Source organism: Oncorhynchus clarkii, chromosome 32 (assembly GCF_045791955.1).
Source record: "Oncorhynchus clarkii lewisi isolate Uvic-CL-2024 chromosome 32, UVic_Ocla_1.0, whole genome shotgun sequence".
In the NCBI taxonomy this organism is placed as follows: domain Eukaryota; kingdom Metazoa; phylum Chordata; class Actinopteri; order Salmoniformes; family Salmonidae; genus Oncorhynchus; species Oncorhynchus clarkii.
The window spans coordinates 36,939,736-36,964,422 of record NC_092178.1 but is presented as its reverse complement, the minus strand read 5'-3'; the positions used below and the strand labels follow the sequence as shown (position 1 = coordinate 36,964,422).

The 24,687-nt window shown below is 42.3% G+C and overlaps 1 protein-coding gene across 2 annotated transcripts in view; it reads left to right on the top strand.

Moving 5' to 3' along the window:
* The window catches only part of LOC139392251 (TGF-beta receptor type-2-like), a 49,868-nt gene that overhangs the window by 5,176 nt on the left and 20,005 nt on the right, over positions 1-24,687 (top strand). Inside the window, exons 2-5 of one of the 2 annotated variants that reach the window (XM_071140100.1) lie at positions 8,254-8,404; positions 9,078-9,265; positions 22,026-22,176; positions 22,885-23,075. In XM_071140100.1, the coding sequence (XP_070996201.1) occupies positions 8,254-8,404; positions 9,078-9,265; positions 22,026-22,176; positions 22,885-23,075 (681 nt within the window). Of the gene's footprint in view, positions 1-8,253; positions 8,405-9,077; positions 9,266-13,694; positions 13,984-22,025; positions 22,177-22,884; positions 23,076-24,687 lie in introns of those variants that run through there. The other variant, XM_071140099.1, reaches the window with a different exon arrangement.

Below are 24,687 nucleotides of genomic sequence, written 5' to 3'. Positions count from 1 at the left end.
AGTAGTTGTTCCCCTTGCTCTGTAAGGGCCACGGCTTTTGTGGAGCGATGGGTAACGATGCTTCGTGGGTGACTGTTGTTGATGTGTGCAGAGGGTCCCTGGTTCGCGCCCGGGTATGGGCGAGGGGACGGTCTAAAGTTATACTGTTACACATGACACAAGTATTTTTCCAACAATTGTTTACAGACAGATTATTTAACTTATTATTCACTATATCACAATTCCAGTGGGTCAGACGTTTACATACACTAAGTTGACTGTGCCTTTAAACAGCTTGGAACGTTCCTGAAAATGATGTCATGGCTTTAGAAGCTTCTGATAGGCTAATTGACATGATTTGAGTCAATTGGAGGTGTACCTGTGGATGTATTTCAAACTCAGTGCCTCTTTGCTTGACATCATGGGACAATCAAAAGAAATCAGCCAAGCCCTCAGAAGACAAATTGTAGACCTCCACAAGTCTGCTTCATCTTTGGGAGCAATTTCCAAACACCTGAAGGTACCACATTCATCTGTATAAACAATAGTACGCAAGTATAAACACCAAGGAACCATGCAGCTGTCCGCTGTCAGGAAGGACATGTGCTCTGTCTCCTAGGGATGAACGTACTTTGGTGCGAAAGGTGCAAATCAATCCCAGAACAACAGTAAAGGACCTTGTGAAGATGCTGGAGGAAACAGGTGAAAAGTATATATATCCACAGTAAAACGAGTCCTATATCGACATAACCTGAAAGGCCGTTCAGCAAGGAAGAAGCCGTTGCTCCAAAACCGCCATAAAAAAAGCCAGACTATGGTTTGCATCTGCACGTGGGGACAAAGATTTAAATTTTGGGAAAAATGTCCTCTGGTCTGACGAAACAAAAATAGAACTATTTGGCCATAATGACCATCATTATGTTTTTAGGAAAAAGGGGGATGCTAGCAAGTCGAAGAACACCATCCCAACCGTGAAGCATGGGGGTGGCAGCATCATGTTGTGGAGGTGCTTTGCTGCAGGAGGGACAGGTGAACTTCACAAAATAGATGGCATCATGAGGGATATATTGAAGCAACATCTCGAAGCCTTCTGTCATGAAGTTAATGCTTGGTCACAAATGGATCTTCCAAATGGACAATGACCCCAAGCATACTTCCAAAGTTGTGGCAAAATGGCTTCAGGACAACACATTCAAGGTATTGGAGTGGCCATCACAAAGCCCTGACCTCAATCCCATAGACAATTTGTGGGCACAACTGAAAAAGCATGTGCGATCAAGGAGGTCTACAAACCTGACTCAGTTACACCAGCTCTGTCAGGAGGAATGGGCCAAAATTCACCCAACTTATTGTGGGAATCTTGTGGAAGGCTACCCGAAACGTTTGACCCAAGTTAAACAATTTAAAGGCAATGCCACCAAATACTAATTGAGTGTATGTAAACTTCTGACCCACTGGGAATGTGATTAAATAAATAAATCATTCTCTCTACTATTATTCTGACATTTCACATTCTTAAAATAAAGTGGTGATCCTAACTGACCTAAGACATGGAATTTTTACTAGGATTAAGTCAGAAATTGTGAAAATCTGAGTTTAAATATATTTGGCAAAGGTGTATGTAAACTTCTGACTTCAACTGTATCTATTGGATGTTCTTATAGGCACTTTTGTATTGCCAGTCTAATCCCGGGAGTTGATAGGCTTGAAGTCATAAACAGCGATGTGCTTCAAGCGTTGCTAAGAGCTGCTGGCAAAACGTGTAACGGCATTCCTCCTCCTCTTCTGAGGAGGAGAAGCGAGAAGGATCGGAGGACCAAAGCATAGCGTGGTAAGTGTTCATGATGTATTATTTAATGAAACGAACTGAACACTGAAATACAAAACAATAAAGTGAACGAACGAAAACCGAAACAGTACCGTGTGGACCAAACACTCACATGGAAAACAAACACCCACAACTCAAAAGTGAAACCCATGCTACCTAAGTATGATTCTCAATCAGAGACAACTAACGACACCTGCCTCTGATTGAGAACCATACTAGGCCGAAACAGAAACCAAACATAGAAAAACAAACATAGACTGCCCACCCCAACTCACGCCCTGACCATACTAAATAAAGACAAAACAAATTAAATAAAGGTCAGAACATGACAGTACCCCCCCAAAGGTGCAGACTCCGGCCGCACAACCTGAACTTATAGGGGAGGGTCTGGGTGGGCGTCTGTCCTCGGTGGCGGCTCTGGCGTGGGACGTGGACCCCACTTCACCAGTTTTTGTCCGCCTCCTCAACCACCCCCGTGGCCTCTTATGAGTAGCGATCCTCGCCCCCGACCTCCGACTGGGGACCCTAGCCATGGGTCCCGAATGGACGGGAGATTCCGGCAGCGCCGGACGGACGGGAGACTCCGGCAGCGCTGGACAGGCGGGAGACACAGGCAGCTCCGGAGTGAAGGGCGATTCTGGCATCTCCTGGCAGACTGACGGCTCTGGCGGCTCTGGCGGCTCAGGATAGACGGGAGACTCTGGCGGCTCAGGACAGACGGGAGACTCTGGCGGCTCAGGACAGACGAGAGACTCTGGCGACTCAGGACAGACGGGAGACTCTGGCATCGCAGGACAGGAGAAAGGCTCTAGCAGCGCTGGACAGGCGGGAACACCTGTAGGCAGAAGACGGAGAAACAGCGTGGTGCGGGGGGCTGCCACCGGAGGGCTGGTGCGTGGAGGTGGCACCGGATAGACCGGACCGTGCAGGCGCACTGGAGCTCTTGAGCACCGATCCTGCCCAACCTTACCTGGTTGAATGCTCCCCGTAGCCAGGCCAGTGTGGCGAGGTGGAGTAGCCCACACTGGGCTGTGCTGGCGAACCGGGGACACCATGCGTAAGGCTGGTGCCATGTACGCCGGCCCAAGGAGACGCACTGGAGACCAGATGCGTAGAGCCGGCTTCATGGCACCTGGCTCGATGCCCACTCTAGCCCGGCCGATACGAGGAGCTGGAATGTACCGCATCGGGCTATGCACACGCACCGGGGACACTGTGCGCTCCACCGCATAACACGGTGCCTGCCCCGGTCCCTCTCACTCTCCGGTAAGCACGGGAAGTTGCCGCAGGTCTACTACCTGAACTCGCCACACTCCCCGTGTGCCACCCCCAAGAAATTTTTGGGGCTGCCTCTCAGGCTTCCAGCCGCGCTGCCATGCTAGCTCCTCATAATGCCGCCTCTCTGCTTTCGCTGCCTCCAGCTCTGCTTTGGGGCGGCGATATTCCCCTGGCTGTTTCCAGGGTCCTTTACCGTCCAGAATCTCCTCCCAAGTCCAGTTCTCCAGGTATCGCTGCCTCTCCTGCTGCTGCTTGGTCCTTTGTTGGTGGGTGTTTCTGTAACGGAATTCCTCCTCCTATTCTGAGGAGGAGAAGCGAGAAGGATCGGAGGACCAAAGCGTAACTGAACACTGAAATACAAAACAATCAAGTGAACGAACGAAAACCGAAACAGTACAGTGTGGACCAAACACTCACACGGAAAACAAACAGCCACAACTCAAAAGTGAAACCCAGGCTACCTAAGTATGATTCTCAATCAGAGACAACTAACGACACCTGCCTCTGATTGAGAACCATACTAGGCCGAAACAGAAACCAAACATAGAAAAACAAACATAGACTGCCCGCCCCAACTCACGCCCTGACCATACTAAATAAAGACAAAACAAAGGAAATAAAGGTCAGAACGTGACAAAACGCAGTAAAGAGCTGTTTGAATGAATGCTTACGAGTCTGCTGCTGCCTACCTCCGCTCAGTCAGACTGCTCTATCAAATATCAAATCATTGACTTAATTCTAATATAATAAACACAGAAATACGAGCCTTTGGTCATTAATTAATATGGTCAAATCCGGAAACCATAATTTCGATAACAAAAAGTTTATTCTTTCAGTGAAATATGGAACCGTTCTGTAATTTATCGAACGGGTGGCAACCCTAAGTCTAAATATTGCTCTTACATTGCACAACCTTCAATGTTATGTCATAATTATATAAAATTCTGGCAAATTAGTTCATAGTTCGCAATGAGCCAGGCGGCCCAAACTGTTGCATATACCCTGACTCTGCTTGCACTGAACGCAAGAGAAGTGCCAAATTCCCCTAGTTAATATTGCCTGCTAACATGAATTTCTTTTAACAAAATATTTTTAAGAAAGGCATTGATGTTTATGGTTAGATACATTTTTTGCAAATGCACTTTTGTTAAATCATCACCTGTTTGGCAAAGTTGAAGTAGGCTGTGATTTGATGATGAATTAACAGGCACCGCATTGACTATATGTAATGTAGGACAAGCCAGTTAACCTAGTAATATCATCAACCATGTGTAATTAACTAGTGATTATGTGAAGATTGGTTGTTTTTTAAAAGATAAGTTTAATGCTAGCTAGCAACTTACCTTGGCTCCTTGCAGCCACAAGATCCTTTTGACACTGCACCCGCACAACACGTGGTCAGCCTGCCACGCAGTTTCCGCGTGGATTGCATTGTAATCGGCTTCCAAAAAGGCTGATTACCGATTGTTTTGAAAACTTGAAATCGGCCCTGCCGATTAATCGTTTGATCGCTAGTCCTGACGTATGGTCCTAGGGCTCAAATCCTCACAGAGAGAGAGAGAGAGAGAGAGAGAGAGAGAGAGAGAGAGAGTACTTAAATTAACACTGGACATCGGACAGGACAGGAGAAATACTCCAGATATAACAGACTGACCTCAGCCCTCCAACACATAAACTATTGCAGCATAAGTAGTGGTGGCTGAGAGATGAGGAGTTGGGTTCTCTGTTTACTTTAACTCAGAAGCCCTCACAATCTCTACCAGACCTCTGTCTTTCCGACCAACGTTTACTTTACCAGGTGAACAAAAAGTTTTAAATTACAGTCAAACAAACATGATAACTTCTGTCCACAGGGAGACCACTTTAATTACTCGTGACCCCTCGTCCCTTTCGTCAATTGTATAAATCTATTTTAGAAGAAGACGGAATAAAGTGTCTCACAAGATTAAAACCCCTAGGGTTTTCTCGAGTCTACGAGGACTGTTTGGTTTTGCCAAAGAACGTATTGTTCCTACTCGATCACGTGTAATGTGATTCGGGCCTTCAGAAATACAAACCCCCAAATATGTTATCTCTTGTTTTATGCTGCCTTGTGACCCTGCTCTACCAAATAGTTTACTAATGTGGTGATGTCTGGCATATGAGTTTCTTTATCTTTTCATGCTAATAATCAGTAACATGGGTAGTAGTCATATCGCTTTCGATTCTTCCTGTGTCCCCAATAAATATAATACTTTCCTGTTATACATTTTGCCAATATATACACTCACTTTTCTGTATTTTTCCGCTACCCCCTCAATATCCATTTTGATAGCAGGTTTACAACCTGCAATCAAAACATACATACACATTTTATCAATATCCTCACATACCCAAGCTGTGTACAAATACCCATACTAATATACTATATAACACATACTCAATGAGTATATACTTCATAATATATATTATTAGTTCATTTTAGTATACTGTAAACAAACGGTAACCTTTCAGCTGAGCTTTGCATGTCTACCCGGAAGTTGATGCTGTTGCTATGCAGCCTCTTGCTAGCTTGTTAACAAATTACTCCAACTTCGGGGGTTTGAAAATTCAGACGGTTCAGAGTGTACACTGGCCACTCTGGCCGAGGAGCAGGGTTGATCTGAGAATGACGTGAATAATCAAGTCAATAAACGTTGGGTAGTTAGATTGCATAGAGTTAATATACAGGCAAGTTTGATGTATTAGTAGCCAACTAATGTTAGGTAGCTAGCTAACATATAATACCAGTAAATACTGCTATAATGATATGCTATGCGGTTCATAAGGTTAGTGTAACTAACAAATAATTAGTTGAAACAATTAATTTGTATCGGCTCTCGTATATTTCCCGTCAGCGGGGAAATGCTGCCAAATTTATCCATGATTGGATTTTTTCATATTTGAGCCGAATTGATAGAAGACTTTTGCGCTTCTTTTAGTGCATCTATGGCTTTGCTACAGTTGACCTCTTCCTGACCGTGGTCAGAGTGTTTAGATTTACTCACTCACAGCTCTAATATATGCCAATTTAACATTTTTCCAAGCTACTGATACCCACTTCCCCAGAGAGTAGTTGTGGTATTTGAGCCTTTTAATTGGTAAAGGTTTTGATACCTTGTATTAGAACCAATGCTGGAATGTCTGCCAATTTACTACTGGAGAATATGTGTTCCTTTATTCAATCACACAGTGCAGCCAGTCAGGCCGATAGGGTCCGTCGTCCGTGCATAATATAAATCTCTCGTTAATACACACACTCAGAAAACAAAAACAAACACACAAAATGAACAGTATTTGGTTAGGAACGTCATTCCTTTCTTATAATTTGAAAAGAGTAAATTCTTCTCCATCAGAATACTTTTGAATTAATCTATGTCATTTTAAATGTTGTACCCATATGGTAGTTCCTCCAATGCACGTTTCCGTGTAGGGTTTACATTTATATCTAGTTTCCCAATCATAACCAACTGTTTAGCAGTACAATACATTTTCTTGTAGAATGTTTTTTTAAATTTCACATATATATATCAAATCTGCAGGAATATTTATGTTTGTCTATCTCAGGATTGTGCCCTGGAATCATATGACTCGTAGTTGTATCATATCATCCCATGGCCGCTTCTCTGCTTCAACAGAGTATCACAACCCCTGTCTCTAACCAGGATACTTCTGGAAAGATCCCAATCAGAGATGTCCCCTGCTCCTACAGAGTCACGCTGCTTCAAAATGATGTTTGCCCTATAATTACTTCTAGGACATCCCCTATTCAGAAATAACTCTAAAACAATAACATTTCTAACTAGGGGTGTTTTTGCTTCAAAAAAAGACCTGTTCTTAGAACAGGATTTTCTATCATGTTTAAAAGAAAATCAGTTTCATCCGTATGTCACGCCCTGGCCATAGAGAGGTTTTATTCTCTATTTTGGTTAGGCCAGGGTGTGCCTAGGGTGGGCATTCTATGTTCATTTTCAATGTTTTGGATTTCTGTGTTTGGCCTGGGTGTCACGACTCCTACCGAAGCTGGCTCCCCTTCCTGTTCGGGTGGCGCTCGGCGGTCGTCGTCACCGGCCTATTAGCTGCCACTGATCCCATTTGTTCCCCTTTTTCTGTTCATTTAGCAATTTAGCAATTCTATAGGAAGAGAGAGACTGCAGATTCTTTCAAACCAACATTTTTAAAAGTTTTTGAAAATGAAGCAACCAACCTTCACCAACAATGTTTTAGAGTTGAAACCTTCACAAACATAGTCAGGTCTCTGATTTTATAGAAAAATACATCCTTTTTTATACATGGCAGTCAGCAGACAGTATATAAAAGGCAATTAGTTGTCTGTGTAGATTTAAGATAGCACGAGGCCAGTTTGTATCAGGTTAGAAAAAACAATAGCATATAACAAGAGACAATTCTTTAAACAGTAAAACACAGGATAGCATGACTATTGTGTAATTTTTCACGACAATACCAAAGGGAACATTCCCTTTGTCTGTTTCACACATCCTTTTCAAAGGGAAATTGTCAAGTCTCACAATAATGATAAATTCCTTCATGTAGTCTGGACTGAGATGTGAGGTTAATGTTTCACTGTACTCACTGATGTTCAACAGGCCATACTCTTCCAGTGTAGGAAATGTTCATATTAATATGTAATATATTAGATGAGAAAGTTCGCCTTTCTGATGTTTGTTGGCCTTTTGTTTGTCTGTGTATTTGGAGGGAACTGTCAGTTTCCTAAGTCAAGCAAAGTGATCATCTTCTCTAGGTCAATACAGTTTAGGCCCATTTAAGAAAGCAAATAATGACTGGGGTTCAAGCCAAAACATTTAAAGGTCATTTCCATTTGAGCCAAATTCTGCAGCGTTTACCTCGAATGCGATCGCCACGAACACGGTAACATTGCCTTTAAAAGCTGTATTCGAGCGCAATCAAATGAAATCCCGGTCAAATGTCTTATCTTGTGTTTTAGACCCTCAAAGTGACCTGTATTCATTTGGAATAGGGAAGTAAAGAGCTGCAGTGAAGAGTGGACATATTTGACGACACATGAGTAACCTAAATGGACAAACTATTGACTGCTGTACGTAACCATATCCCTTTATAAACGATCAATCTAATGTCTTTCCCCCTATCTCTTTGTGTCTCCACCTCAGTGGCCTCATCAATGACTATGCTGAAGCTGAAGCTTCTGTGTAAATTCTGTGACGTGGAGTCTACCAGCTGTACGGGCACAGGGAACTGTATGGCCGACTGTAGCATCACATCCATCTGCCCCCATCCAGAGGACGTGTGTGTCAGCATTTGGTGAGTGACTACAGTACCCCTCAGTTGGAATGACCTTTAAACTTGACCTTAGGAGTGAATGCTGGGTAGTGGGTACAGTGGCACACTATGAGCATGTTAATGTGTGACAGAGCAGAAATTAATCATCTTGTTTGGTGATTTGTCATTTAAATACGACTTTTGCTGTGAACAAGGTTTATTTAAGTAGCTAAACCCAAAAGTGCCCCACCCACTAATCCCACTAAAGAAAGGGGAGAACTAGATTTGGCCTCCTGTTCGAAGCTGAAGGCAGTGCCACATTATCTCATTACATTTATAGCATTCGGAGCTGAAGTCAGCTGAACTCCTAATGCCATGTTCACAGCAACACCTCTTAAAAAGGGTTTCACGACATACGCTCCACACCACCCAGCAGGAGACCTGAGTATCCCATTTGTAGGTCCATTTGTGCACCTTCAGGATTATTCACTGCACGTGTACGTACGGTGGTATTTTGTAACTGGGGGATACATTCTGTACAACCTAACCTGACCCGTGTATCAAATCACTACCATAATGCTTAGACTGTGTTTTGTTAGTTTTCAAAAAGTTACTTTCCCTTTTATTACTGTATTTATCACTAGCTTAAATTTTCTCTCTGTTTGACAAAAATGAATTGGAGTGGAACTAATTGCTCCTGTTGTCTTGTTTCCAGGAGGAAGAAAGAAGACAATGTCACCATAGACACGATATGCCACAACCCAGCCCATAAGCTGCATGGTCTGGTGCTGGAGGACTATAACAACAGCAAGTGTGAGATGAGGGAGAGGAATGACATGGGCTCCCAGTTCTTCATCTGCTCCGAGGACGAGTGCAATGACCACCTTTTCTTCCCCCCTGTGAGTCCCTCTGTAGTGCTATGTCACCTGCTATGTAGTGCAATGTCACCTGTTATGTCATCCTCAAGGTTGCCTTTTGTAGGCATTATGATTGGTCATGCGAGTGCAACAACCGTGTCTTCTTCACCTTTATAGGGCGGCAGGTATCCTCGTGGTTAAAGCGTTGGACCAGTAACCGAAAGGTTTCTAGATCGCATCCCCGAGCTGACAAGGTAAAAAAATAAAACCTTCTGTGAGTCCCTATGTGATGCTATGTCACCTGTTATGTCATGGCTGATTGTGTTATGTAGGCTAGCTATTACAATTGATCATATAGTTTACCAACAATTTGACATAACTCACACATGTTCTTCTACCATATGTTGTAATAAACACTTATGCAATTCCTTATTAGGTTGTCATGTAAGGTGTCACACATGAATGCTGACATTTGTTTACTGTTGTACACCCTCCAAATATATATATATATATATATATATATATATATATATATTATATATATATATATATAATATATATATATATATATATTTTTTTTTTTTACCTTTATTTAACTAGGCAAGTCAGTTAACTAGGCAAGTCAGTCATTTTCAATGACGGCAGAGGAACGGTGGGTTAACTGCCTTGTTCAGGGGCAGAACGATAGATTTTTACCTTGTCAGCTCGGGGATTCGATCTTGCAACCTTTGGGTACAAGATTGCAAACAGGTTTTATATCGCAGAGGCATTTTGACTGTAGTGTTTCGTTATAATCTTGGTCCTAGAATCAAATGTATTTTCTTATTCCAAGTAAAGTAACACAGGATGGTCAAAATGCTTCTGGACATTGTCTTAAAGTGTATTTTCTTAGTCTAAGTAAAGTGACAAAGGATGGTTATAATGCTTCATGACAGTGTCATGAAGTGTATTTACTACACGTTATTTAAAATATGATTAAAAAAACATGACTGGCAGTAAAACAACTAATTTCAATAAATGTAGGTGTCATAAACAGCCATAAAACAACACAATTATATGTCACAACAGGTGTAAATATATGGGTCATGACAGTGTAATGACCATATTATGACAGGTATTGTCAAGTTATGTCATCTGTTATGACATATTCTGGCATGGTTCTGACCATGTCATACCGTGTTATGACACTGTGTGTCAAGTAAAGTGTTACCTATCTGTTACCTATCTGTAAAGTGTAAAGTGTAAAGTGTTATCTGTTGCTGTATTTGCATAGCTTAATCACATATGCATTTTGCTTGCTGCCGATGTTTAATAATTGTATATTCATATTGCAATTTTTTTTATATACAAACTATGTTACCCATCGGCTGGCCAGTCCTTAACCAAAGCCAATCAAGACAAGAATCACACACTAATGTCAACTCAACTGTCAATCATATTAACTGTACTGTGATTCCATCTGAACAACTTAGCATGCCATGTACCATCATCTGAATATAAAGACTCAGGTCAGATGCATTCGCATGATGGATGACTGGTGGATTGCGTTGAGCCGTGGAGTGAAATTTTGTACACGTTTTGTATGTGCTACTGCTAACATTGGCAGTCGCTGCCTGTATTGTTTTTCCATGAATGTGAAATATAATGCCATATTTCCATTCATTTGGAAGACTACTAATATAATAAATACTGTACCTCACAGATCTTGGAACTGTCTTACTTTGTAGATATAGAAAATGCGAAAGACCTGTAAATGTTTTGTTGTCATTTGATCAGTTGCAAAGAAAAGAGAAAGCATTTCAAGCTTCAAATCATGTCTTGAAAAAGTCGTTTTGTCCTCAATAATTATTATCCTGGACAAATGTATTAAATAGTATTTTCACAAAACTATATTTTCACTTGTTCTTTGTTTGAGCATTATACTGAGCATTGGACCTATTGGAATTACCAATGAGGAGTTAATCAGTAATTACAGTATTTGGAAACTCCAGAAGAAGGGTTCTAATTCTGCACTAGACAAGACTCGAAACACCATCATCGTGTTTAGGAGCTTTAGAGAGTGTAAACAACACTAAAAGAGAAGATATTTAATTCTGCACTACACAGGACTCAAAACACCATAATAGTGTTTTCAACCTTTTCTGCGTTAGTGCTCCAAGTCTCTGGCAAGGTGTTGCACAACACTTGATTAAGTGGCGTTACAACATACCACATCATGTTTCAGAACACCTCAGGATGAATGTTTCAGTACACCTTAAAGAGAAATTGTAAAAAAATGTCAATGTCATATTCATCATCTCCAGCACCACCCAAACATCAACATGTGTGAAAATTGTGTTTGTGTGTTTTGTAGTAAAAAAGATAGAGGAAGATGAGTGTTTCCAAGACATCATCAGTATGCATCATGTTATCTTAACCAAATAGGAGTAGGCCTTGCCTACTAATTGCCTCCTAATTGTCTATTAATTGGTTGATGATGTCATTGGAAACACTTATCTTCCTCTATATTTTTCACTACAAAACATGGAAACATTTTCACATATGTTGATGTTGGGGTGGTGCTGGAGATTATGAAAATGTTGAAATGTCCCTTTAAATCTGTCCCAATACCCTCACACCCATGTGTTTCAATACAGCAAAGTTAAGGTTCTGTCTCCTTTAAGGTGGTGGCAGCTCAGTTGCCACTAGTTTTAGTATTTCAAAGCACTTAATTTTAACAGTGTTGTTTGTCTAAGGGGCAAACTTCCAGGGTGTTAGTTATTCTCACTAAGATATCATATGAACATTGCCTAAGTTGTTACAAAATGTATACATTTGCAGGAAATTTGCTTTAAAAGTGTAAACATTTCTCTCCACCCAATGGCATAATGGGTATAATTGTAGGAAATGTGCTGTAAAACTGCACATTTCTTTTCTATGCCCATTGCAAAATGAGTAAAATTGCAGGAAATGTGTTATGAAATTGCAAAGTTTTCTCTCCGTCATTGGCAAAATGTGTAGAAATGTAGAAAACTTTCTTTAAAACTACAACATTTTCTCTACGCCCCATGGCAAAATGTATAGAATTTCAGGAAATTAACATAAAAAAATGATTTTTTTTTTCTCTCCTCCGTCAAGAGGTGGCCACTGAAATGTTTTGCAGATCTTGCTTAGGGCACCCAAAAGGCTAAAGCCGGCCTTGTGCAAGCGAGTGCTGCGTGCATGTGTGGTGTATGTGTAAGTGTGTGTGTGTATGTCATATTTTTAACACAGTATACACGCACATACACATGCACACATATGCATGCACGTGTAACGACGCGGCCTACGCACCTGCCCATAGGTGCCCTATGGCCCCTACTATATCCAGCCCTCAGAGAGTTGTAGATACTCGCGCAGTTTACCCGTGCTTCATTGATCTATTTTGTTTGACGGCCCTCCGATCTACATTTGTTAGTTGGCCCTCCAACCTGCAACCGTTTTTTTTACGTTACATAATTGGCCCAGCGTCATCGGGTTTGGCCGGGGTAGGCTGTCATTGTAAATAAGAATTTGTTCTTAACTGACTTGCCTAGTTAAAGAAAGTTTCAATTAAAAATTTAAATAAATAAAAATTCATGCATGTTCACACACACACAAATGCACACAGACAAAAACAGACACTCGCCACAAAACGTAAAGGTTTGCACACTATAAACAAATCATATTTTATACAGAAAATCTCGTCAATGGGATAAACACAGAAAAATAACTATTATAAGTATATTATGTGACTTTTATAGCACTGCAATGAAAGGCAGCCATACCCTATCGTGTAGAGAGGTAGAGACGACATCTGTAGAGAGTTCATAAGGTCAGGTCTGAAGCCTGACATCATGGCTTGAGTATTCCAAGCGAAAACATATGCTGGCGAAGCCCAGTAATAAACCAGTAATTTATGGGTGTTAACAGTGGACTTAACCCCTGAGTACCACCCATCAAACCAACACAGGGGAACATCAAGGAGCACTCACCCAGGCCACTCACCACCTCTAACTGTCCCCCCTCTGATGAATAATAGCTTTCCTCAGGAAGAGAGATATGCAGGAGGGGGACAATGTATCAGGGGTCCATGTGAAAAAGTGCTAGTAAAGCAAGTAAAGAAGTTATGTAATGTTGTCATTCATTTGCTGACAGACACAGCTGTATTTTGGCTGATCAATAATTTGTGTGTTATGGTAAATGACACAGTGAAGTGTGTAAAAACGTCAAGAATGTTGCAGAATTGTAAGTAGAGAGGTGTTAAATTCTTATGTTTTGTTTGGATGTGTACTTATCCTAACTTCTTTTGAAGTCATTGCCATCTATTTTGGAGCGTGTCATTTCAAGTTTTGCCTTGCTATAGGTTTTGTGGCCATAATAACATGTTTCAAGACCAGTGAGCCACAAGCCCAGAAGTTCAGAAGTAGCCCAGAGAAGAAGAAAAAAACAGTCCTGCCCTTTCTGAAGATTTCCTGTTTCATGAAAAGTGCATACATACTGTCTGACTCATATACGGCAAGTTCTGCCTGCACTATTTACTTTTCTAACCGGACGCTGCTTGAGAGACGCATGAGAGCAACAGGCAGACCCGAAGAAACCCCACGAAGAACGTCTCGAATTAAAGTCTGGATATTTACTTTTATCAAGGCTTTAGTAAATGAAAAGAAGAGGAGTTTATAGTCCGTTTCTAAATGGAGCTACTTCGTTTTTCCGCTTTCTGGTGGGGAATGATAATGTTTGGTAGTATTCTGCTAGAACAGAAAAGTGAGTTTTACGTTTATTTATTTAAAGTAACCTACGAATGTTGGTGGTTGGTTAGTGTTATCGAGGTAATCAAGTAATTATTGAAACATTTATGAGGTTGTTGTAACGAACGTTGACACTAGTTTCTTCAAAATTGTCATTCAGTTTTTTTTGTAGCAGGTGGTCAAACATAATCCAGCCATAAAACTATACATTTTAGTGGAAGGCGACATTTTCAGCTCATTTGAGCTAAAACTCGCAAATATATTAGCTGGTGTTACTGCAATTTGTATGCATAGAAGTATTTAATGTATACAAACTACGCAGTCAGTGTTGTTCAATATCAGGAATTCAGGAACGGTGGTACGTTTATACCCAAATCCTCATTTTTGTACTAAAGTGGGGTTGGAATGTATGAACATAATGTCTATGTTCAATGATTCAAGTGAGCACTAGTATTTTCCAAGAGGAACTCACATCAGAAAAGCATTTGAGTGTGTAGAATGATGTTTTTGTAAAGAGGAAGTAGGTACAGTATATGTTGTGTGTTGAAGGGGTTGCTTAACACAGAGGGAGGAGGTTTAGCTACACCACCTGTTGCAGGAGAAAACATGCATGGTCGTCCGACCAATGGGACTTTTCATTCTGATGTGCGTTGTTGACACTGGATGTTGGAATTATATTTGGTCTATCATTTGCAAGGTAGCCATATCATTAATTGCATATATTGCCTCTGTCTCCAACTCCAAACATGTCCCAATGGTACCAAACAGCTTTGACTTCTTATAATCCTCTCTCCCCCACATCTGCAATTATATTTTGCCCTGGGTGACAATTACCAGCATTCATCCACACCATAGCCCGCCTCCTTGGGCTTAAATAACATACACTTTGAGAGGAGTTTTTCTAATGATATAATTACTCCTAACTCTACCACCTCTCACTCTACTACCAGCTCTCAGCCCAAGTTCATTCTTAGCTGTTCTGTTATAACTCTATAACACACTACAAACCACTTCAGGCCAAATTCAAAATTGTACTCCTCTGCAGAACTTAACTGTAATGCCTTTATTTGTTTGCTTAAGATTTAGCAAGTCAGACATGTCAGGCACCCTAGAAATAGCAATAACAGAATATAGCCTAGTATCCCTCTGCAATATCCTGACACCATGTTTACTTCACTGGCTGTACTGCCTTATGAATGCTGCCAGCTGCAGTGGATGTGGCTTCTCTAGATCTGCTCCAGTTACCCTGGTTTTCAGACTTGCAGGTTGAATGATCTGCTCCAGTTACCCTGGTTTTCAGACTTGCAGGTTGAATGATCTGCTCCAGTTACTCTGGTTTTCAGACTTGCAGGTTGAATGATCTGCTCCAGTTACTCTGGCTTTCAGACTTGCAGGTTGTATGATCTGCTCCAGTTACCCTGGTTTTCAGACTTGCAGGTTGAATGATCTGCTCCAGTTACTCTGGTTTTCAGACTTGCAGGTTGAATGATCTGCTCCAGTTACCCTGGTTTTCAGACTTGCAGGTTGAATGATCTGCTCCAGTTACCCTGGTTTTCAGACTTGCAGGTTGAATGATCTGCTCCAGTTACCCTGGTTTTCAGACTTGCAGGTTGAATGATCTGCTCCAGTTACCCTGGTTTTCAGACTTGCAAGTTGAATGATCTGCTCCAGTTACTCTGGTTTTCAGACTTGCAGGTTGTATGATCTGCTCCAGTTACCCTGGTTTTCAGACTTGCAGGTTGAATGATCTGCTCCAGTTACTCTGGTTTTCAGACTTGCAGGTTGTATGATCTGCTCCAGTTACCCTGGTTTTCAGACTTGCAGGTTGAATGATCTGCTCCAGTTACCCTGGTTTTCAGACTTGCAGGTTGAATGATCTGCTCCAGTTACTCTGGCTTTCAGACTTGCAGGTTGTATGATCTGCTCCAGTTACCCTGGTTTTCAGACTTGCAGGTTGAATGATCTGCTCCAGTTACTCTGGTTTTCAGACTTGCAGGTTGAATGATCTGCTCCAGTTACTCTGGTTTTCAGACTTGCAGGTTGTATGATCTGCTCCAGTTACCCTGGTTTTCAGACTTGCAGGTTGTATGATCTGCTCCAGTTACCCTGGTTTTCATACTTGCAGGTTGTATGATCTGCTCCAGTTACCCTGGTTTTCAGACTTGCAGGTTGAATGATCTGTTCCAGTTACCCTGGTTTTCAGACTTGCAGGTTGAATGATCTGCTCCAGTTACCCTGGTTTTCAGACTTGCAGGTTGAATGATCTGCTCCAGTTACCCTGGTTTTCAGACTTGCAGGTTGAATGATCTGCTCCAGTTACTCTGGTTTTCAGACTTGCAGGTTGTATGATCTGCTCCAGTTACCCTGGTTTTCAGACTTGCAGGTTGAATGATCTGCTCCAGTTACTCTGGTTTTCAGACTTGCAGGTTGTATGATCTGCTCCAGTTACCCTGGTTTTCAGACTTGCAGGTTGAATGATCTGCTCCAGTTACCCTGGTTTTCAGACTTGCAGGTTGAATGATTTGCTCCAGTCACTCTGGTTTTCAGACTTGCAGGTTGTATGATCTGCTCCAGTTACCCTGGTTTTCAGACTTGCAGGTTGTATGATCTGCTCCAGTTACCCTGGTTTTCAGACTTGCAGGTTGAATGATCTGCTCCAGTTACCCTGGTTTTCAGACTTGCAGGTTGAATGATCTGCTCCAGTTACCCTGGTTTTCAGACTTGCAGGTTGTATGATCTGCTCCAGTTACTCTGGTTTTCAGACTTGCAGGTTGTATGATCTGCTCCATTTACCCTGGTTTTCAGACTTGCAGGTTGTATGATCTGCTCCATTTACCCTGGTTTTCAGACTTGCAGGTTGTATGATCTGCTCCATTTACCCTGGTTTTCAGACTTGCAGGTTGTATGATCTGCTCCATTTACCCTGGTTTTCAGACTTGCAGGTTGTATGATCTGCTCCATTTACCCTGGTTTTCAGACTTGCAGGTTGTATGATCTGCTCCATTTACCCTGGTTTTCAGACTTGCAGGTTGTATGATCTGCTCCATTTACTCTGGTTTTCAGACTTGCAGGTTGTATTTCTGTTGTATTAAGCCGCAGCTCTACTCCACCCTGCAGATTGGGAACAGCTACAGTAGGTGTTTTGTCCTGGTACAGGAGTACAACATTCTCTCATAAGTCAGTAGCCTTGATATTCTCTGGCATAGAGTAATACAGTATACTACTGCACTGTGAGGAAGTTGGAGGGAAGAGAACCGTATTTGCTCTCTCTCCTCTACTGAGGAGAGAGAGAGAGAAGGTTGATTATTTTAACATGGTTGGTCACATGACCTGACAAAGTGGCTCTATCAGGTTCACCCCCTGCCAGCCGGTCAAACACAGCGGAGACCCAAGCGCGTCCCAAATGGTGCCCTATTCTCTATATAGCAAACTACTTTTGACCATTGCCTGCTCAAAATTAGTGCTTTATATGGGTAATAAGCTGTCGTTTTGAACACAGACCCAATCCTCACCCATTTCGCTTGGCTGAACTTAGCTCTTAGACTGGAATTCTTCAAGAGGAAATCCCCGAGCTGCACATGCAGACAGGCCTAGATGACGGTCAATAATGCATTTTCACTATCGGTTGTGTCACGAGGACGCTGCTGATGCGAGTAAAAGGTTGAGCTTTCTCTTCCTATTTGTGCAGTCTATCATACTTAGACTTGTGGTTATGTGGTAGTGACGTCATTCAGTGTGTAAGATCTCTCCCTCCGTCTCTTTTCACTTCATTTCGCCTCATCTCTGTTTTAACAATTAGGAGCATCTGATTTTGGTCCGTTTCTGGTTTTATACATGCTAAAGACACTCCATAAAGGTCTGGAAGGAGAGCAAATGGAGGGAAAAAAAGGGAGTGATCTGGCAGTTGGGTGCAACATCTTTCTCTTGCTCTTGCGTTTTCTTTCTCTCTTGCTCTCACTTTCCAACCCCTCGGTGAGAAAGTCCTGAAGATTGTTGGATCCTTCCTACCTTACCAAAGTGGACTGTTTTGGGGCTATAGTTGATTTTATGTTCAAAATGTGCTGTCCACATGTTATTGCGACAATTAAGTAACTACAGAGAAACATTGATGTAAGGTAATCAACCGTTCACTGGAGCCCTCCAAAGCAAAACTTTGCAAAAATTATGATTAGCTTTTGTAACAGGTGGACAAACATAACCCAGCAATAGTAAATTACAAATTTTTGCTGGAAGGGACCATGTTCCTCTCACCAACGATACAGTATGGCTATTCACTAAAGAGAACGGAAGCGTGTCCAAAATGGCACCCTGTACACCCTTTATACCCTTTATAGTGCAAAATAGTGTAAAGTTGGACCAAGTCTTCATATGATAACACAACCCCTGTGGGGTTGGGACTGAATAATGCTTGCACACATAGATAAAGTCGAAGAGAGATTTTTTCATTTAACTAGACAAGTCAGTTAAGAACACATTCTTATTTACAATCACATCCTACCCCAGCCAAACCGGACCAATTTTGCGCCGTCCCACGGGACTCCCGATCACGGCCGGATGTGATACAGCCTGGAATCGAACCAGGGACTGTAATGACACCTCTTGCACTGAGATGCAGTGCCTTAGACCGCTGCACCACTCGGGAGCCCTAAAGATAGAGATAGAGATGTCCTCTCCCCATCTCGCAACCAAAAGATCCCTGTTCCCACATACTTCACTATGGTGATTGCAGTGAAAACATAATTCCCTCATACTCATTGCGATTGGAAGAGTTAGATTCCAGTTGTTGCCATGTGTCTGAGATTTGTATTCTCTTACATCAGCCAAACAGTAGCATACAGTCTAATGGTTATCAGGAGCAGCACACGCAGTGCAAGGACAGGTAGATAACCAATATAATTTATTTGGGAGTAAAACATGAGCACCCTCACACACACGCAAATCAAATCAAACTTTATTTGTCACATACGCCGAATACAACAAGTGTAGACTTTACCGTGAAAGGCTTCTCTTACAAGCCCTTAACCAACAGTGCAGTTCAAGAAGAGTTGAGAAAATATTTACCAAGTAGACTAAAATAAAAAGTAATAATAAAAACAAACACAATAAGAATAACAATAATGAAGCTATATACAGGAGGGAACCGGGTACAGATTCAGTGTGCAGGGATACAGGCTAATTGAGGTAATATGTACATGTTGTTGGGGGCGAAGTAACTATGCATAGATAACAAACAGTGAGTAGCAGCAGTTTACAAAAGGGAGGGGGGGGGGGTCTATGACTTGGGTGACTGGAGTCTCTGACAATTTTATAGGCTTTCCTCTGACACCGCCTATTATAAAGGTCCTGGATGGCAGAAAGCTTGGCCCCAGTGATGTACTGGACTGTTCGCACTACCCTCTGTAGAATCTTACGGTCAGATGCCGAGCAGTTGCCATACCAGGTGGTGATGCAACCGGTCAGGGTGCTCTCGATGGTGCAGCTGGAGAAGCTTTTGAGGATCTGGGGACCCATGGCAAATTTTGTCGTGCCCTCTTCACGACTGTCTTGGTATGTTTGGACCATGATAGTTCGTTGGTGATGTGGACACCAAGGAACTTGAAACTGTCAACCCGCTCCACTACAGCCCCGTTGATGTTAATAGGGGCCTGTTCGGCCCGCCTTTTCCTGTAGTCCACGATCAGCTCCTTCCGCCTCATCGTTGTTGGTGATCACTGTTGTGTCGTCAGCAAACTTAATGATGGTGTTGAAGTCGTGTTTGGTCACGCAGTCGTGGATGAACAGGGAATACAGGAGGGGACTAAGTACACAACCCAGAGGGGCCCCAGTGTTAAGGATCAGCGTGGCAGACGTGTTGTTGCCTACCCTTACCACCTGGCGGCAGCTACCGACTTCATGGCTACCGATGTGAGTGCCACGGGGCGGTAGTCATTTAGGCGGGTTACATTTGTTTCCTCGGGCGCAGGGACTATGGTGGTCTGCTTGAAAGATGTAGGTATTACAGACTCGGTCAGGGAGAGGTTGAAAATGTCAGTGAAGACTCTTGACAGTTGGTCTGCGCATGTTTTGAGTACATGTTCTGGTAATCCGTCTGGCCCAGCTGCTTTGTGAATGTTGACCGGTTTTGTTCACTTCAGCTACCGAGAGCGTTATCACACAGTCATGCAGAACAGCTGGTGTTCTCGTGCATGCTTCAGTGTTGCTTGCCTCGAAGCATGCATAAAATACATTTAGCTCGTCTGGTAGGCTCTCGTCACTGGACAGCTCACGTCTGGGTTTCCCTTTGTATTCCGTAATACTTTTCAAGCCCTGCCACATCCCACAAGCGTAAGAGCCGGTGTAGTAGGTTTCAATCTTAATCCTGTATTGACGCTTTGCTTGTTTGATGGTTTGTCTAAGGGTATAGCGGGATTTCTTATAAACATCCGGATTAGTGTCCCGCTCCTTGAAAGCGGCAGCTCTAGCCTTTAACTCAATGTGGATGTTGCCTATAGTCCATGTCTTCTGGTTGGGATATGTACGTACAGTCACTGTGGGGACGACGTCGTCAATACACTTATTGATGAAGCCGATGACTGAAGAGGTGTACTCCTCAATGCCATTGGATGAACATATTCCAGTCTGTGCTAGCAAAACAATTCTGTAGTGTAGCATCCGCGTTATCTGACCACTTCCGTATTGAGCGAGTCACTGGTACTTCCTGCTTTAGTTTTTGCTTGTAAACAGGAATCAGGAGGACAGAATTATGGTCAGATTTGCCAAATGAGGGCAGTGGAGAGCTTTGTATGCATCTCTGTATGTGGAGTAAAGGTGGTCTAGGATTAGTTTTCGTCTGGTTGCACATGTGACGTGCTGGTAAAAATTTTGTAAAACTGATTTAAGTTTGCCTGCATTAAAGTTATCTGCCACTAGGAGCGCTCCTAGACTTTAAACACACACATGCGCACACACACATTTATACACCCTATTAGTTATCTCTTTCGCTGTTTCTCTCACTCACAAACACACACTCTGACATTATCTCCTGCATTTTGATGTTCACAAAGTGAATTGGCAAGACGGCAACTAATCAAATTTGCAAATTAGAGACTACTCGACTGAAAGACATACTGATGTTCAATGTTCCCTTTGCTTGTTTTTTTTGTTGTCTGTCTAGTGGTTGTCTCAGTAGAGATGATTATCAAGCACACACAGGCACTCATCACACCACTGAGTCTGAGTCAAGTCTGAACACGACCATAGTAGATAGATGGCACTGCAGAATGTGCTGATTGTTCACCTGGTAGAATTTGCGCTCAAGGGAAATAGTTTACATATGGTTGAAAAATGGATGTACATGTTACACTGTAATGAATGAATTGGAGAAGAACACATGCACAGAAATGTATCACTTGCTTTGAAAACTGTCTTTTGGAATAGTTATACTTAGAGACCTAGTACCGAAGGGAACATTCCTTTTGTCTGTTTCACACATTCTTTCCAAAGGGAAATTGTCAAGTCTCTCACTAATGATAAATTCCTTCACGTAGTCTGGACTGAGACATGAGGTTAATGTTTCACTGTACTCACTGATGTTCAACAGGCCATACTCTTCCAGTGTAGGAAAGGTTCATATTAATATTGAATACATTAGATGAGAGAGTTCGCCTTTCTGATGTTTGCAGCCTTTTGTTTGTCTGTGTAATTGGAGGGAAATGTCAGTTTCCTAAGTTGAGCAAAGTTATCATCTTTGTTGGGTCAATACAGTTTAGGCCCGTATATGAAAGCGAACAATGGCCCGAGGTTCAATCCAAAACATTTAAAGGTAATTTCCATTTGAGCCAACATCTGCGGCGTTTACCTCGAATCCCGGTCAAATGTCTTATCTTGTGTTTTAAACCGTCAAAGTGACCTGTATTCATTTGGAATAGGGAAGTAAAGAGCTGCAGTAAAGAGTGGACATATTTGACAACACATGAGTAACCTAAATGGACAAACTATTGACTGCTGTACGTAACCATATACCTTTATAAACGATCAATCTAATGTCTTTCCCCCTATCTCTTTGTGTCTCCACCTCAGTGGCCTCATCAATGACTATGCTGAAGCTGAAGCTTCTGTGTAAATTCTGTGACGTGGAGTCTACCAGCTGTACGGGCACAGGGAACTGTATGGCCGACTGTAGCATCACATCCATCTGCCCCCATCCAGAGGACGTGTGTGTCAGCATCTGGTGAGTGACTACAGCGCTCCTCATCCTCTCTCGTTGGGAGTTGGAATGACCTTTAAACTTGACCTTAGGAGAGCATGCTGGGTAGTGGGTACAGTGACACACTAGGAGCATGTTAATGTGTGACAGAGCATAAATTAATCATCTTTCTTTGTCATTTAAAAACTACATTTGCTGTGAACAAGGTTTATTTAAGTAGCTAAACCCAAAAGTGCCCCACCAACAAACCCCACCAAATATCGTGTGAAATTTGCCTTGTGAATGTAAAAAAAAGGGGAGAACTAGATTTGGCCTCCTGTTCGAAGCTGAAGGCAGTGCCACATTATTATTACATTTATAGCATTCGGAGCTGAAGTCAGCTGAACTCCTAATGCCATGTTCACAGCAACACCTCTTAAAAAGGCTTTCACGACATACGCTCCACACCACCCAGCAGGAGACCTGAGTATCCCATTTGTAGGTCCATTTTTGCACCTTCAGGATTATTCACTGCACGTGTACGGTGGTATTTTGTAACTGGGGGATACATTCTGTACAACCTAACCTGACCCCTGTATCAAATCATTACCATAATGCTTAGACTGTGGTTTGTTAGTTTTCAAAAAGTTACTTTCCCTTTTATTACTGTATTTATCACTAGCTTAAATTTAGTCTCTGTTTAATAAAAATGAATTGGAGTGGAACTAATTGCTCCTGTTGTCTTGTTTCCAGGAGGAAGAAAGACGACAACGTCACCATAGACACGATATGCCACAACCCAGCCCATAAGCTGCATGGTCTGGTGCTGGAGGACTATAACAACAGCAAGTGTGAGATGAGGGAGAGGAATAACATGGGCTCCCAGTTCTTCATCTGCTCCTGCTCCGAGGACGAGTGCAACGACCACCTCTTCTTCACCCCCTGTGAGTCCCTATGTAGGGTTATGTCACCTGTTGTGCAGTGCTATGTCACCTGTTATGTCATGCCTTTTGTTGGCATTATGATTGGTCAAACGAGTGCAACAAACGTGTCTTCTTCACCTTCTGTGAGTCCCTATGTGATGCTATGCCACCTGTTATGTCATGGCTGATTGTGTTATGTAGGCTAGCTATTACAATTAATCATATAGTTTACCAGCACTTTTGACGTAACTCACACATGTTCTTCTACCATATGTTGTAATAAACGCTTATGCAATTCCTTATTAGGTTGTCATGTAAGGTGTCACACATGAATGCTGACATGTGTGTACTGTTGTACACCCACCAAATACAAGATTGCAAACAGGTTTTGCATCGCCGAGGCCTTTTGGCTGTAGTCTTTCGTTACAATTTTGGAATCAAATGTATTTTGACTACAGCATCCAAGCAGTAATAACACAGAGATACATTTTCCAGACTTTACTTTCCGGAGCCCAAAGTTAAAAGCATCCTGCACACCGGGAACATCGATGTCATGGAAATACATTTCCCCTCACTGCGGAAGATGGATAGCTCTGCTGCACACGGTCTAACTTCATGTTCACCACATAACAATGAATGGTGAAAAACAGCTCGTGCATGTATTAATACAATTGATATTCTCAAACCTGGCCCTAAGTGGTGTTAGTAACTAGGTAGCTTTCCTTTGTGGGCCCGTATCTACTGAGAGATGGCAGAGGCACAGGGACAGGTTTGTTGTGACGGATCTCCTCTCTCTCGCTCTTCGAAAAAGAAAACAAACTCCGCTGAGGCCACATTGGAAGATTTCAGACATGTGGTTTCCTGTCTGAAAAAAAAGGAGCGAGTGAGTGAGGGCTTGACGGGTACTTGCTGTTCTGTATGCACAGAAACATTCGTAGACATACAAACACACACAAATGCACGCGCACACACACACGCGCGCACACACACACAATCCTCCACTGCCAAACATGTTCCTAATATCTCTGTCTGTATTTATAGAACCCCAGCAGCACTTGTCACAGTCTGCCTGTTCAGACAACGTGTTAAGGACTCATTTACGACCCTTTAAATCCTAACTGATCTGGGATCTGGAATTGCTCTTGACATGTTGTGTTTTATTATGTTTTTACGAGACTTCTGCCATCCCCAGAAATAGGATCATAAACATAGCATAAACATAAACGTTCACCAGATTATTCTGTCTAGCAGACACCGACATCACTCCTTAAAAGTATAAGAATCAGACATAGACTAGGTCTATAAAGGGAACACAATATGTGGTTGACTGGGGCATGGTTCAGCCTATTTGTGTGTTTAACAGACCAGCAAGCTAACTTCAGCTTCGTAGCTTCGAGATGCTTACTGACATTCCTCATGGAAATGTTAGGTTCCTCTGCTTTGCTGGGAAGGGACAGGCTACGTTGCGCGTAGCAAGATGCTCTGAGACGATATAGCTACTTGGCTACTTCCTATTGATTTCCTAGTGCTAAAGGAGTTGGAGTGTAATGTACAGTATGACGTTCAAGTGCAACTGAAATGTCAAACGTCAAAGTATAGGCTACTGCACACATCATGTATCCCATATAGTCCT